The sequence below is a fragment of the Pavona decussata genome, unplaced genomic scaffold (assembly GCF_977016875.1).
Source record: "Pavona decussata unplaced genomic scaffold, jaPavDecu1.1 SCAFFOLD_72, whole genome shotgun sequence".
NCBI lineage: Eukaryota > Metazoa > Cnidaria > Anthozoa > Scleractinia > Agariciidae > Pavona > Pavona decussata.
Window position 1 is genome coordinate 3,215,024 of NW_028145491.1, and position 16,062 is coordinate 3,231,085.

The following is a 16,062-nucleotide window of genomic DNA, read 5'->3' on the forward strand; positions in this document are numbered from 1 at the left end:
AAATTCATCACTTTTCTGATGCCTCTCAGTCTGCGTATGGAGCAGTTTTTTATCTTCGCCTCATCAACTTGGATGGTCGAATTCATTGTTCTTTTCTCATCGGGAAATCCCACCTCGCTCCTCTGAAACAGACGACTATCCCCAGATTGGAATTAGCAGCTGCTACAGTATCAATTCGCCTGAACAAAATGTTGAAGAAAGAATTGGAAAGGCCCATTGACACAATCACTTTCTGGACGGATAGCATGACTGTGATACGCTACATCGAAAACGAATCGAAGCATTTCCATACTTATGTCGCCAACCATATCTCCGTTATCAGAGAAGATTCCTTTACAGTGGAGGTACATAGATACCAAGTCTAATCCTGCTGATGACGCGTCAAGAGGAGTCACTGCAGAGTCTTTTGTTCAGAATGACAGTTGGATAAAGGGGCCGGCCTTCCTCTCAACACCGGAGTCCGATTGGATGGCACATCCCCGAAATACTGAAGAATTGTCAGAGGATGATCTCGAAGTTAAATGCGAGTCGTCTTCCTTTGCTGTCCAAGTCAGCGAAGGCTACGTGAGCCTTGTTTCTATCATTGAGCGGTTCTCGTCTTGGTTAAGACTGCTAAAGTTTATCGCTCTGTGTCTTCGCTGCCAGAGAAGATTTCTTAAGAGAAAAGGAGAAGCCAGACAAGACTCCTATGGTTTCCTAGAGAGTCCAAGTGCGAATTGCTCACACTTCCAGAGTTGGAGATTGCAGAACAAGAGATCATCAAGTTTAACCAGAAAATCGCTTTTGCTGAAGAAATAGCAGCCTTAAAGAAAGGAAAGTTCGTCAAGAAATCAAGTGCGCTTGTTAAGTTAGATCCAATAATGGTCCAGGGCCTCCTCTGTGTTGGCGGACGACTGAGGATAGCCACTCTGTCTGAGGATTTAAAGCATCAGATCATTATCCCTGACGGATTCTCATCTCGCTCGTCTCCTTGTTTTCCATTTTCATGAGAAAAGCGGTCATTCCGGAAGAGAATACGTCTTAGCCCTATTGCATGAAAGGTTCTGGTTAATCCGCGCAAATTCCGTTGTAAGAAGCGTACTATCCTCCTGCTTTGGTTGCAAAAGGCATCATGCCTCTTCTGGCAAACAAAAGATGGCAGATCTACCACCTGCAAGAGTCACCTCGGACCAGCATCCCTTCACTTGCGTAGGAGTAGACTATTTTGGCCTGTTTCTTGTACGCCAAAAGCGGAGCCAAGTAAAGCACTAGGAGTGATTTTCACCTGCTTAGCCCTACGAGCTGTTCACTTGGAAATATCCCACTCATTGGACACTGATTCCTTTATTCTCGCTCTAAGGCGTTTTATCGCCCGAAGAGGTCAAGTGAAAGAAATTCGCTCTGACAATGGTACAAACTTCGTTGGAGGCGAAAAGGAGCTCTGTGTTATGATCGAAAGCTGGAACCAGGCTGCGACCCACCAAAGTCTTCTCCACAAAGGAATTACGTGGATCATCAATCCGCCATCGGCCTCTCATCATGGTGGTGTGTGGGAAAGGCTAATAAGATCGACCCGAAAGATTATTGGTGGCTTAGTGAAGGAACAGAACCTCGATGATGAAAGCCTCCAGACCCTGATGTGTGAAGCAGAAAGTATCATCAAAGGAAGACCTTTAACGACAGTCTCAAATGATCCAAGAGATTTGGAACCTCTTACACCAAATCATTTGCTTCTTCTTCGTCAAGACACGCCTCTTCCTCCTGGTATTTTTGAGAAAAACGACACCCTATCAAGAAGAAGATGGCGACAGGTACAATATTCGGCGGATGTTTTTGGAAACGTTGGAAAAAAGAATATCTCCCTCTGCAGAAGTGGTCCAAACCTGAAAGAAAATTTGCAATTGGGGATATCGTTATAGTTGTTGATGAATCTACACCCAGGAATATGTGGCCGATTGGTCGTATCACAGAAGTTTTTCCCGACAACCATCAGTTGGTCCGTCGTGTGAAAGTTCGGACAAAGAATTCAACTTTACTTCGACCCATCTCCAAGCTATGCCTTTTGGAATCTTGTGAACATTCAGAAGGAACACTATAATTGAATAGAAAGTCAAGTCTTTTCCAAGTCTACCACGTATATGACATTTCTTCCCAGTCTTAGAGATTTAAAGAGACATTTAATTCTTTAGTGTTAGTTTATCTATTAGTTCCATGCGCCTCATAATGTTTCATATGTATGTAAACGCAAAGTTTCCGCCTTTCCATTTAGGGGCTGGAATGTAGGGGCGAAAATTTAGATTTTGTTGTTTTGTATGTCGGCATAACGTATTTCTATAGGTCATTAGCGTTCTTGTTTTTCGTTCCTCGTTTATTAGTTTTTTCACTCCGTTGCCCTTTGAACTTAGTTTCTCGTTCATTAGTCTTCTTTGTTTTTTTAGGTTGTTTTCGTACTCATTTATTTTATTTAGCATAGTGCTATATAAGGTTACTTGTTAGTTTGGTTTTGCTGCTCATATTGCGTAAGTCCTTCTAGTTAAGTTCGGTTTTGTTTTAAGTCTAGCCTTTAAGTCAAGTTCCAAGTTCTAAGTGTTTTTCTTGTCGTCACATTCGTCTTGTAAGTATTCGTCGTTTGTTTCGTTTGTCATTTTCTATTCGCATTGTCATTGTCATTTTCATTGTTAATTTATTTTGTCTGTTATTTTATGTTATTTTCAGTCACCTTACCTTACCTTTCGTACTTGCTTTGTTTCCTAAAATGTTTGGTTTGTGTACAAGTTAACGCGTTTGCGACGACACTAACTTTTATTTAATGAGTACTGTAAGTTTTGTAAATGTTTTCGTTATGTTTCTAAAACAGGTACTTCGGAAAAGCCTCAATCTCAAGCCACCCAAAAGCTTTCTAGTGCTTTCTACAAGTTACGGAAGCAAACATATGTCAGTATTCTCCAAGAACACTTTGACGAACAGGTAGGATCTGAGGTTCTTCAAAGTGCCGTTTTGGAATTCTTCAACTGGACCCTTCAGAAAAGGCCCAGGCAACGAATGCCATGAAAGATGCTTTCAGAAAGTCATTGGTCTCTAGAAAGGGTTCCTCACGGAAAGAAAGAGTAACAGCATACAAAAATGTTGCAAGGAAATTTTCCTTCTCATTATCGGGAAGTTAATCATCCTTATCATTGGAGGAAAATTCAGAGATTGCTAACATCAAGCAAGTCATTGCCAGTATGTCTGCTGAACTGGACGCAGTGGTTCACCGACTAGATATCCAGTTGCCTGCTGCAACAGTTCAAAAGGATGTTGTCCGCGCCTTAGTTGACATGCAACAGAAATTGCAACTGCAGATCCAAGAGCTAACTAACACATTGGAAACGCTGTACGAGAAAGAGGTTCAGTGGCTGCTACATCGTCAGTCACCCTGTGAAGCACTCTGTGTGAATGATAAAGTCCAACTCAATGAAGTAATTGGAACATTCATCGGTTTGCTCAACATTGGCATGGAGTCCCAAAACTTGTCAGAAATCAACTTTGATGGAGTTTTCAGTTCACTACCAACCAATGTGAGGGAAAGATGCCCACTCCTCTTTGATGGTTTGCACACTCTGCTATTGCACAAAGCCGATGGAAGAGATGTCTCTGAAATGCGTGTTAGAAGTGCAGTTCACTGCCTGGCCATTTTGGTCAGTTTGAGGAGCCAGAAGATTGAAAATGACCTTCAAAGTGATGTTCACCTGCCTGTGTATATCCTTTGGAGCTGGTATGCGATTTATTACAATGCTTAACTACCTGGGCCTGACAATCAGCTGGGAGAGGGCCATGAAATTCTTTGACAGTCGTAAAACAAAGTGGGAAGAGGAGATTGCCAAAGAAACACCTGTTGACATGCCAGTCATGCTTATGTTTGACAATATCAACATGTACAGAGGAAAGCACAAGCATATACGCCTTTTTAAATACATTGGCCCAACAATGTGGAACTTTACTGGGCAAGCAGTCTGAGTTCCAAATGCAGTGGGACAAGAGAAACTACTTCAGGACAAGAATTCTTGACTTAATGCCCAGAAAAAAACTTTTCAACTGGATCCAAATTATGTTTTAGTTCAAAGTGGCCAGGCAAAGAATGATTTCTTTGCTCATGCTGTGGATGCATTTCTGCTGGAAGCTCTTGACAAAGCATTGAACAAAATACCACCAAACAGGGAAAAGCTCAGGGACGTGGCTGAATTGGAATTAAATTCATTTATTTCAAATGCTAATTTTCAAACTCAGTCTAATTACAAAATTAAAGTTCCAAAGGAGAGAGATTTTGTTACATCCAGAGCTGAAGCTAGGAGCAACCTGCAAGTCCTCCCACTGTCACTTGAAAACAACAGCACAGTAGCTGGAACAATGAGCATTCTGGACCAACTGGCTCCTGACTTTTCCTTGCCGAACGAAAAGAAAGGCCCAAGGGACCTTCCATTTGACTCTGTATCTGGCACATTTGATGTCCATTGCACTCGATCGCACTTTGAGTTGCTCATCAGTCAATACAACCATCAGAGCCACATGGGGGAATTAGAAAGGCAGTTGCGATCCAGAGAGAGGGAGCTTGATGAAGTGACTCAAGAGGAATTTGAGCATGCTGAAGGTTGTGAAGCCGCCTTGATTGGGATCGCCACCTTGTCGTGGTGAGGCGGCTTGCGTGCTCCAGTGACCCCTAGAGCTATGTTGGCTGGAGTCTTGTACTCCTGGCAGGGACACCCATGCCAAACAGGTCAAAGGGTAGGGGCCAGACAAAGAGTGATCCCACTGGCCCTCCAGGTTGGGGGTTGGGCAGAGGGCTGATAACCCTCTTCCGTAAAAAAAACAATTATTACAGAAACCAGAAGCAGAGTGAATTCACTATTTCAAAGGGGAACTGTGGCAGTACCTCATCGGAGAGAGTTAATGACGCACGGGAGCCAAAGCCAGCAGGACGCCTCCGGGCTGATCAAGCCACTGATACACCCTAAATACACCATGAAGATAGGCAACTGGAACGTAAGGACGCTTTACAGGAGTGGCAACATTGCACAGGCGGCGAGAGAAATGACAAAGAGAGGTATAGACGTAATGGGCATCAGTGAAACACACTGGACAGGACAAGGAACAATGCGACTTGCAGAGGGTGAAACCATCATTTACTCCGGAAGAGATGATGACAACCATAGAGAGGGAGTCAGCATACTGATGTCAAAACATGCAGCACAATCTCTGATGGAATGGACTCCGATCAGCGAAAGGGTTATTCAAGCCAGATTTTATTCCAAATACATAAAACTTACGATCATACATGTATATGCACCCACTGAAGATACAGATGAGCAGATAAAAGATGAGTTCTATGGGAGGCTACAGGATGTGCTAGACAGTGTCAATGAGCATGATATGTTAATTGTCACGGGGGACATGAATGCTAAGGTTGGAAACGACAACTGGGCGTATGAAAGTGTGATGGGTAAACATGGGCTGGGGCAAAGAAATGATAATGGAGAAAGGCTTTGCGATATGTGTGATATGAATGAACTAGTTATAACAGGGACATTGTTTCCTCATAAGACCATCCACAAAGTAACGTGGGTTTCCCCCGATGGGAATACCATGAACCAGATAGACCATGTACTAATCAGCAGGCGATTTAGGAATTCGGTGAAAGATACGAGAGTATACAGGTCTGCAGATATCGGAAGCGACCACCATCTTGTATGTACAGTAGTCAAGTTGAGATTGAGTAAACAAACAGCAGGGAAGAAAAGATGTAGAGTCAAGTACGATACAGCAAGGTTGAGGAATGAAGAGGTGTTACGGCAGTTTAACGTTGCCTTGCAAAATAGGTAACAAGTCCTGGAGAACGAGGAAACAGCAGTTGAAGAAAGCGAAGAAGTGGAACAAGACTTTGAGGTGATGAAGAAGGCATATACAGAGGTGGCGGAATCAGTCTTAGGTAGACCTCGGAAGAAGAAGAAGCCGTGGATAAGTGAGGAGTCATGGAGCCTCATAGACCAAAGAGAGGAAATTAATAGGAAGATCCTGGGAACACGGTCAGAAAGGGTTAAGAAGCAGCTTAGGGCCAAGTATGCAGAAAAGAACAGGGAAGTGAAGAGAAGCATAAAGACAGACAGAAAGAAATGGATGGAGAAGATCACTTCTTGTTCTTGATTGTTATGGATTGGGTAATGCGAAGAGCGGTTGGCAGTGGTGAAAACGGTATTAAGTGGAAGTTTACTTCAAAACTGGACGACTTGGACTTTGCGGACGATATAGCTCTGCTTTCATCTACCAAGCAGCAGATTCAGGATAAAACGACAAGGCTGGACGAAGAGGCCAGACGGGTGGGACTCAAAATCAACGGAGAAAAGACAAAAACGATGAGGATCAATGCAAGGAACCAAGAAAACATCATAATAAATGGGCAGGATATTGAAGATGTCGAAGAGTTTGTGTACTTGGGGGCGAAAGTTTGTAAAGAGGGAGGCGGTATGAAGGACTTGAAGAACAGGTTATTGAAAGCCAGAGGTGCCTTTAACAAACTAAAGAAGATCTGGATCTCTAATAACATCTCGAGGAAAACAAAACTGAGGCTGTATAAAACACTGGTAGTGCCAGTGTTACTCTATGGATCTGAGACATGGAAGATGAACAAAGGAGATGATAAAGCAGTGAATGTGTTCCATAATAGATGCCTACGTAAGATCTTCCGAATTCGATGGCAAGACCATGTCAGTACCAAAGAGCTACTGGAAAGAGCAAGCATGAAGCCACTGAGTGTGGAAGTGATGTCTCGAAGATGGAAAATGATTGGCCATATTCTTAGGAAAGATCGCAATGATGATTGCAATGTTGCCATGAGCTGGGCACCAGAAGGTAAAAGGAGAAGGGGAAGACCAAAAACCACCTGGAGACGGACAGTAGAGAAAGAAAGGCAAGAAGCAGGTTGGAGATCGTGGGAGGAGGTGCGGACCGCAGCAACCAATAGAGAGGAGTGGAGAAGCTCTGTGAAGGCCCTATGTGCCACGAGGCACGAAAAGGATATATGATGATATGAAGGTTGTGAAGATGACAGTTCCGAGGAACCAACTGAAAGTTCATCTTCTACAACACTGGAGAATGAACGGCGGCACTTTGAAACAGATGATAAGCCATTCTGGGATATCTTCAATTCCTTTTCTTCAAAGCTGTCAGACATAATCAGTTCAAACAGTGTAGGGCAGTACTCGTCATTTGTCAGGAATCCTGACAACAAGCGGATAATGACTGTTACAGATCATCTGAAACGATCCTTACTTCACGTTGCAGTGGAACAAAAGCATGAAAGTCTTGCTAAATGTTTAGTGGATTTGGGCTTCGATGTGAATTTCAGAGAAGGTTGCGGGTTAACTCCCCTCAGTCTTTCTGTCCTTCACAAGAACAATGACTTGTGCAAATTTCTGGTTGAGTCAGGAGCAAGATACACTGGTCCACTATTTACAAGCATTCCCTTACCAATGTGCATGGCCAATACTTTCCAACTTGGTGAAATTCAGCAACTCTTCAATGGAGATCAAGGAGAATAAGACGAAGAGAATGACCTGATCCGTCAACTGGACAGTGCATTTGTAAAGGGACGCCACAACATTCACAATGCTGTTGCTGGTCAGTCTGAGATGGTCGTAAATCGTACCTGTTCTGGTTTTGTGACGCCTGTGATTGGAGATGTAGGGACATGCAAAACCAACAATGCAGCTATGTCAAGATCAGCATCTTACCAATGGGTTGGCCTTTGTCCAGGTGACCTTCACAATAAAGTCTACTTTTGTGAAGCAACATTTACAGTTCATGGGTCATCTGGTCTCCACTACATCTTGCTGGAGTTTATGAAATGGAAAAAACTGTCAACAGAGATTTTCAAGAAAAGGAAATTCCAGGAGAAACCCAATTCAAGTTAGGGAGGGGATTCGAGATGTCTGCAAGGCTTATGGTCTGGCTGCAGCCTTAGAGTTTGCAGAGAGTGACCATTTCCTAAGTCGGCAAGAGTTACAAGGTGTTCAAGATGCAAGCTTCCTAATGGTGGACAAATTTAAAGATTGAATTTTGGCATCAAAATCGGATCGCTCTCTGATAAATTTAATCTGAGTTGCGGGGTCCCACAAGGTTCTTGTTTGGGTCCCCTCTTATTTACCATCTATGCGAGTTCGCTGTTTGACATCTTAAAAACACATCTGCCATCCGTTCACACCTATGCAGACGATATGCAGCTATATATATGGTTTAATCCCATTGATAAGACCAGCGAGGCTGATGCTGTGATTGCGATCGAGAACTGTATTCGTGACGTTCGTGCATGGATGAGAGATGATAAGTTAATGCTAAACGACGATAAAACTGAGTTCTTGATCATTGGCATGGAACGACAGTTATCAAAGGTCTCCGTTGACAAGATCAAGATTGGCCAAGCTGAGGTATCGCCTGTCTCTTCAGTGCGCAATTAGGGCACCCGGTTTGATTCTCATCTGGATATGTCAACTCATGTGTCTAAGACTTGTGCTAGCGCGTTTTATTATTTGTACAATATCCGGCACATTAGGAAGTATTTGTCTCGTGATTCAACCGAGAGGCTTGTTCACGCATTCATCACAAGCAGGCTTGACTACTGTAATGGTTTATTGTACCGTGCTCCTGAGTATCAAATTAAGAAACTTCAAAGAGTCATGAATGCCAGTGCTCGATTAGTTTACTGCGCACCTAAGTATTGTCACGTTACTCCTTTGCTAAGAGAACTCCACTGGCTACCAGTGCGCTTGCGCGTAGATTTTAAGATTCTCCTTGTTACATTTAAGATTCTTCCCGGTGTTGCGCCTAGCTATCTTAAGGATCTTGTCTCTGTCTTACCGGACTCATGTTACCAACTACGCCGTAACAATAATGGTATATTGTTAGAAAGACCTAGGCTAAGAACAAAGAAGACCTTGGGGGATCGCGAGTTATCGATGGGTGCCCCCTTTTTATGGAACAGTCTTCCTCTGCCAATAAGACAGGAAACATCAATCGACTCTTTTAAACGCTCCGTTAAAACATATTTATTTCAGAAGGCTTTTAGTTGATTATTTATTTATTCATTTATTTTTAAATATTGTAATTTTATCAGGTAATTTTACTGGTTTTTAATTTAGTTAATAATAATATTGTAATGCGCTTTTGAGTATTTTATAAATAAAAGCGCAATATAAGTATTAAATATTATTATTATTATTATTATTATTATTATTATTAATATCATCTGCCACTGATGTTGCTTGCCAGCACCAGGCAACTGCATTTCTAGTATACGGTCTAAACCAGAAATTGTACGATGCTTCGACAGCGTATGGTGATGGCTGTGCCCGTGAAGTAGTGTACCAAACACAGTTGCCGATTTACGCCCAACTTGGATTCAGAAATTACTACGCTGAAGTCTTCAGTCATACGCAGTTATTTTTATTCAGGTTAGCACTGGCAAGAACAGCGGCTCAAATAAGCACGACCAGACAGTGAACGAGCTTCGATTAGTAAGGACGATTCTAGAGCGGCTCGAGTGTTCGTATGCAAAACAGGAGGCCAGGCTGGAAAGACTGCTGAGTCTAGTCACAACACAGCCTTCCGAGCATCACAGTGTAGCACCACAGCAACACCAGAGCTGCTCTATACACCACCTATGCCCTTCAGACAGAAACCTGCTGAGACAAGAGTGACCTAGATCACACGCCTTGCATAACAGAACCTGACTGGGTGCTGGACGAGCTAATTCGACAAACGGACTTTGATTCCGTAGGTATGAAAGTTTTTATGGCTTATGTTCACTGAAATTTTCTTGACATCTGAAGCCCGATTAAGGTAATTAATCCTGGATTAACGTTAACTTTGTTTCGAGTTTAATAACTAATCAATAAAGATTCTTCCAAAAGAGTTTTGGCTCTCAGTTTTGACTTAGACTTTCCTTTACCTTTAGCTTGAAATTAGGCTTTTAAAGAGTGAGATGAAAACCTTGATTAACTTTTAATTATAGATTAGTGTTAATCGGCTTTCGAACAACCTCAGGAATTCTATGTCCTCGCAATTTGACGAAACACATTGTTCACTGGTGTTTTGTTTATTATTCTAGTTATCAGAGAAAATCAAAGTCGGAGGAGTTGAAGAGGTCCAGTTAGCAAAAGTGGACTTTGATTTTGTAACGGCAGTGACGAATCCAACCGTTATGGCCCTGCGGCTCGTCGACAAGCTATTTTCAAAGGAGGTCCTTACGAATTCCACAGTTCATGGCACCAAGGACTTCACTCCTCTGGATCACAGAATTATTACTGCAATCAAAGGTAAGCTAACAACACTACACCTGTTTTCATCCTTCAATATTCAATTCAAACAACAATTTATTTTTACAAATTCAGAAAAAAAGTTCCTTGTCCCGCAAATAGCCACAAAGCTCGTCGAGGTGAGACAAGACGAGTACGAGAACATAAAGTAAAATAAAAAAAATTACAAAACACGCTGGAAAAACGGAAAAGAAAAAATAGAGAAACTTAACTCTTACATAATAACGCAGATTTAGCTACCACTAGCAATATTTTTAAGAGTTGCCGTACAATATCCCGTTAATGCGAGATTCCTTTGTATAAAAATGATCAGAGGTAGAAGAACGCTTTTTTGTAAGAATGGACATGTGTAAATGTGATATGGAAGAAAATGGAAATGGAAATGTGTAAGGAAGAGGTATTAAATTCGGTATGCTTCAGCCTGTGTATTATTTGGGTAATGCCCTGTGTAGCTGGCGGGATTATTTGAGTATTACTAAACTTGAGTACTCAACAAGAATTTTGTTTTGTTTCAGCGGAAGTGACAAGGAGCTTCGCCTACCAGTGCAGGGATAAAGAGGAACTTAACAGCATGTGGGAGTCATGTAAAATGAGCATGGGCAAACGCTGCCAAAACTTGAGAAAAAGTAGCGACAAACAAACTACGCAAGATTAATTCGTTAACAACTGTGTGTGTATTTTTGCATGTAATCTAAGTAGATTTCACATTCGTTTTCTTTGTTTTTTTGGAATGCAATGTAAACCTTAAAGTGCCACTACGACGAAAATTTTTACTTCTATTTTTGCCCTTTTCGTGTTCCAATCTATTTAATGAGTTCGTAATTGCAAAAATAGCTATTAATTAGCTTTATACAAGCTTACTGATCCTGGGAATAAGTGGCCGAAAACCAGCCAAAACCCGTCCGCCATTACTCCGACGGCAAAGTGACGCCCGTGGTCATTCTAAAATGCGGTTGCTTGTATGAGATCTTTGTGTGACGTCATACGCGCATCGAACATCATGCGTTCCTTGCAAGAACTCAGTAAACCTCAGTAATCGTAAGTCCTAAAGTAAGTGAATGGGCAAGATTGTTTGTAAGATTCGCCATCCAGTTTGGTGAAAAGCGATCTAAAGGACAATTTTACCAAATATCTTGGATTATAATTTCCTTGGCGGTGGATTTGGAGTCGTATGACTGCAAAGAATACGCTTCGAAGACACGCGAACAGCTCATTCAAGCCTGGGATTTACATGTAAAGCCGAAGAAGAAACGAATTCACTCCAGCATTTACTCAGCAACTGTATTGGAGGAAGACATATGGTTATTTAATATTCTGGGTATGTTTTCTATTTGGGATAAGTAAACAGAACCTAATCACTATTCGCAGAAGCACTTGAGCAACAAATTATTGAATAGGATGGATAACTCCAGACCAGTACATGTTGATGTTATGTTGGTGGCGTGTATGGGACTGTATGGTGTTCGCAAGTATCAATCAAAGCTGCATAATGAGTCAAGAAAAAAAGAACTATTAAACTCGTTTTTTATAGTTCAATAAAGCTTTGACAAAACTAAAATGATGTATAATTAACTTCAGTTGAAATGTGGGTAGCTATAGCTGTAATCTACCGAATATTTGCAATATTACAATACTACAGGGCTGTAATCTACCAGGTATTACCTGGTTACATCCCTTCCTCATTCTACAACAACTTTCAAGCAGTAAATGAAGTAATCATGAGGTGCCTAATATTTTAAAGCCACAGTCCAAGTAACATTCAACCATAACTAAAGCCCTTAAATGCAGCTGGAAAACTAAAGATTAATAAGAAAGTTTAGGAGGACAGCTAAGGAGGAAACCCTAGTAGGCTTGCATCATATCTCACCCATTTTTGTTATTTCAATAATGTTTGTTCCTTGATCAATGAGGATGTGTGAATCTGAGTGAAACAAGCAAACCAGCCTCTTGATCTCATTTAAAACTGCCACTATAATTGTAATCATTTTACATGTTGAGTGTGAAGAGCCAGCATAACACTGTGCTGTAACAGTATTGTGTATTTTCCCACAAAAACACACTGTTCACAGACATAAAATTGAAATATTATAGTTATGAAAGAATGACCATCCTTTCCACAGATATACCTTAATTATTCTTGGAGATTCTACCAGAAATGAGATTTAATGTCTTTTTTCTTTGGTGTTTTAAATTAAGAGCCAAAATACTTTAACCTCAGCTTATTTTTTGTTTTTGTTCAGCGACATGAACTTCATTTTAATTTTTTTCTATCTTGTAATTTTTATCTTACATGACCCCACAAACATTTTCATGCTTTATACTTATACTACGTGTTTGTTGTTTTTCTATTCTGTTTAGCTTTTTTTTCTGTCAAATAGCCCTGGCTTTCTTATGTTGGATGTTGATATCTGTGGGTTTTTACTTTGGCCTTCAGAAAAAAAACAGAACCAAGAACAGCAAAGCCATTTTTTATGCCAATAATACCACATATTTTACTTTATTTCATTTTATTATTATTATTTCTTTTGGGGGGGGGGGGGGGTGGTGGTGGGGAGTGGGCTTTTTTGTTTTGTTTTTGTTGTTGTTGTTATGACATAACACTCAAATCTCCCTCACTACGAACAAGCCAACAAAATAATTGGCCATCAGTTAACAATAATTATTTCCATAATCCCTTCACTGTTTAAATTAATGTGCTTGACCTATATCCAGGAGATTTTTTTGGAAGACTCTCCTATCAGCTATGTTGGCAGTTTCTAGGATCAAATTTAAAAGTACGCCTTTTGCTGTGGCCCTCTCTGATAACCATTTTCAACAATGAGAATACTCAGAGCACAAGAATGCATGCCATGATCCCACTGGCCAAAAACCTTCCCTGTATAAAGATAAGTTTACCCTTGAAGTCAGAGGCCAGTCTTGCTGTCTACTCTCACCATGCCTGCAGCATTGTGGTTCTTGATGACATGGGTACGACAGCAACTTTGGAGTTTGGTTAGGAGCCCCCAAAACCCCTTTCCTTTAAATATAGCGATCTCCCTATACCCAAATACAAATCCAGACATTTATTCGAAGCAAGAAGCAAGGTTTTGAAAGATAAATAACATTTATTACATTTCAGACATATGCTTACGCAATAACACAGTCACGCAATACATATTACACTCAACTCGTACATGTACCTTGATCTGTCTCTTGTACGCTGCAGCTGACGATACAGATCCCTTTCTTTGCTTCTCAACATGCTATTATTGCTTTGATCTTTTTGTTGTAACAGCTCCAGAACCCTCAATGCACTGAAAGCAACCGTTCGCAAAGGCTTCACAGCCAACACCATCTTGAATCAAAATAACAATGAAGAAGAGAATGTTGTGTAGGCCACATTAAGTGTTTTACGGTTTCACATATCGTGGCGAACGCATGTAACCCAAACTTTCGCAAATCTTTCCGTCATCACTCTTCAAGAGCAGATATTTACAGGTCTGGACAGAAATAAGTTATAAGTACTCATTAAGACTTCCTGAGGTACTTTTCTTCGTGAATTCCAGAGTCAAATTTTTTATTCATCTGTCTTGCACAATCACGGCACGAAAAAAAATACAAATAAAAAGAAAGCGACCCAGAAGTTAACTCGGTGCCTTACGGCCCGAGTAAAAAACAATTAGCCCAAAGGAGATAGAGGACAGATGAAGTAGGAGAACTGCAACTAGATTTGCTACTGATGTTCCAATGTTTAACTTTACATGAATTCAATTACGTGACCTTGCATTCTCAAGTAATGCTTTGCATTCTACTCCTCCACAGTCAAAGCACTCACAGAAACATATTTTATTATGCAAATTTAATAAGCCCTGTTGAAGGAACAAAAGTTCTTTCTTATCTTTTGCTAACAGGTTAATCCATGGTCTGAGTCGTTGCAATCTTTCAAAGGTAGCTGTATTGTCCATATGCTTTTCATCTAGTTTACAAAAAAGAGGGTGCCCATCGTAATGCCAAGAATCAAATAAAGTGTTTTGAAGGATATGGTCTGTTACATCTCTAATTATATTCATTAAGGGATCATTTCTCTTGATGAAAAAAAATTCGCCACTTTTCTCTCTGGTAAATAGAACTGCAAGAATGTTATTTAGCCTTCTGTGCAAATCATCTGAAGGTTAGCTTGAACCAAGTGAGCTCCTGTAATTTTCTTCAAGGGTGAATCAGAATGTCCAGCTCTTGTTTTGACTCCAATGGAAAATGCTTCAGTAAGCCTATCAGGGCTTGCACCATAATTAGCATCAAATGGGTGCTTAAAAAACCAACTTTTGGAATTTGAAAACATTAAATATAAACGCTTGTTAGGTCAATGTTACATCCCCTATTTAGCCTCCTACAACTTCCTACACAAGGGTAGGGTAAAGCAGAGTAAAGAATTTGATGGAAAAACTCTAGAAGGAGGTTTGGGTTAATGTCAATCTCCCTATCACTGACTCTTGCATCTTGATTCTCCAAAATATTTCAGCACAGGAAGGTGCTATCAATGATAACTGCGAGTAATTTAAATTTTAAAATACTTCTAATTTATCTTAAATTTTTTAATTGGTTTGATAAAGTGAAAAATTAGACATCACTCATCTAGAGTTACCTTGTTGTTAGCAGAGCAGCTGAAAGTGGAACTACTGTAAACATCCCATTGTTTATTTCATAAGTTTATTGAATAAATAGTAGAGTTCAAGCTATCCCCTTGGACAGCCTCATAAGCAGCCAGTGCTAATTGCTGCCTTGTCGATAATTAACCACTCACAAGGATCATTTCCATTAATTAATGATGCTTTCTCAGTTTCGCAGTGTCTGCTTATGAGACCTTCAACTGCAATTGCTCATACCTGAAACTTTAGAGAAGTTATCCAGTGCTGCTGCCTCAACAGCTATCTCCTTTCGAAATTCCTAAACTCCTTTGGTCTGTAAGTGCTTTCATTCAACTTGTTTCACACACAAAACCAGAAGGAGTCAAATTCTTTTTTTATCACAAAGACCCAGTAAAGAAGGCAGCTTACTGACTGTAATGACCCCTACTCGACATGCCATCCACTCTTCAGAGCCTTGGGTCACATTAACATAATCGCTCACATTAATTCTTGTAATCTTTTCATGTTTAGGGAGCTGAACTGTTATAACTTTTTTACTGCATTGAGAAAGTAAGCTCAACAGCTCCTGAGTTTTATTTTCAGAGAAAATACTATCGTTGCACATGGTAGGGGCCGAAGCTGCTGCAGTTTCTGGTTGCTCTGAAGGATACAACACACAGTGCCAGATATCTTCAGTCCTGTTTGTAAACCTTGGGGTCAGGATTCCTCCATTATACGTAGAATGTTGATTTGCATAGTCATGCTCTTTGTGTATGACACTGTTGGAATAGGAGTTTTTGTAGCAGAGATGAAAATACATTCCAGATTCTATTTTAAAGTTACTTAAAGTCTTAAGAAGTGATTTGAAATGTCCACATCCGTTTGGTGATTGAGTCTGTCTTCCACTTTTGAGCAAATTTCACAGACATCTCTTGCCAGTCAGTCACTTTTGTCCCAGTCTATGTGATTTTCAGGCAGACTTTCCACTTTCTTTTCTGATCTCTTGTGCATAATTGCCTTTCTAGTGGCAGGCATATTTCTAAAGTATTTAAGGCGAATGTGTGAGGCAGCTTTGACTTTCCACATGTTTTTCCTGAGTTAGGGCGGTGCCACCTTTGGAGTTTTTCTGTGCATAT

The 16,062-nt window shown here is 40.7% G+C and overlaps 1 protein-coding gene and 1 long non-coding RNA gene across 2 annotated transcripts in view; both read left to right on the top strand.

Annotated features, from left to right (window-relative positions):
• LOC146476994 (uncharacterized) overlaps positions 1–16,062 on the top strand; it is a 254,304-nt gene that overhangs the window by 203,575 nt on the left and 34,667 nt on the right. The gene's annotated exons all lie outside the window — the stretch shown is intronic.
• Positions 4,906–5,835, top strand: LOC146477017 (protein CFDP2-like). Its single transcript, XM_085113913.1, has one exon. It carries the CDS (start codon positions 4,906–4,908, stop codon positions 5,833–5,835), a length of 930 nt encoding a protein of 309 aa, XP_084970039.1.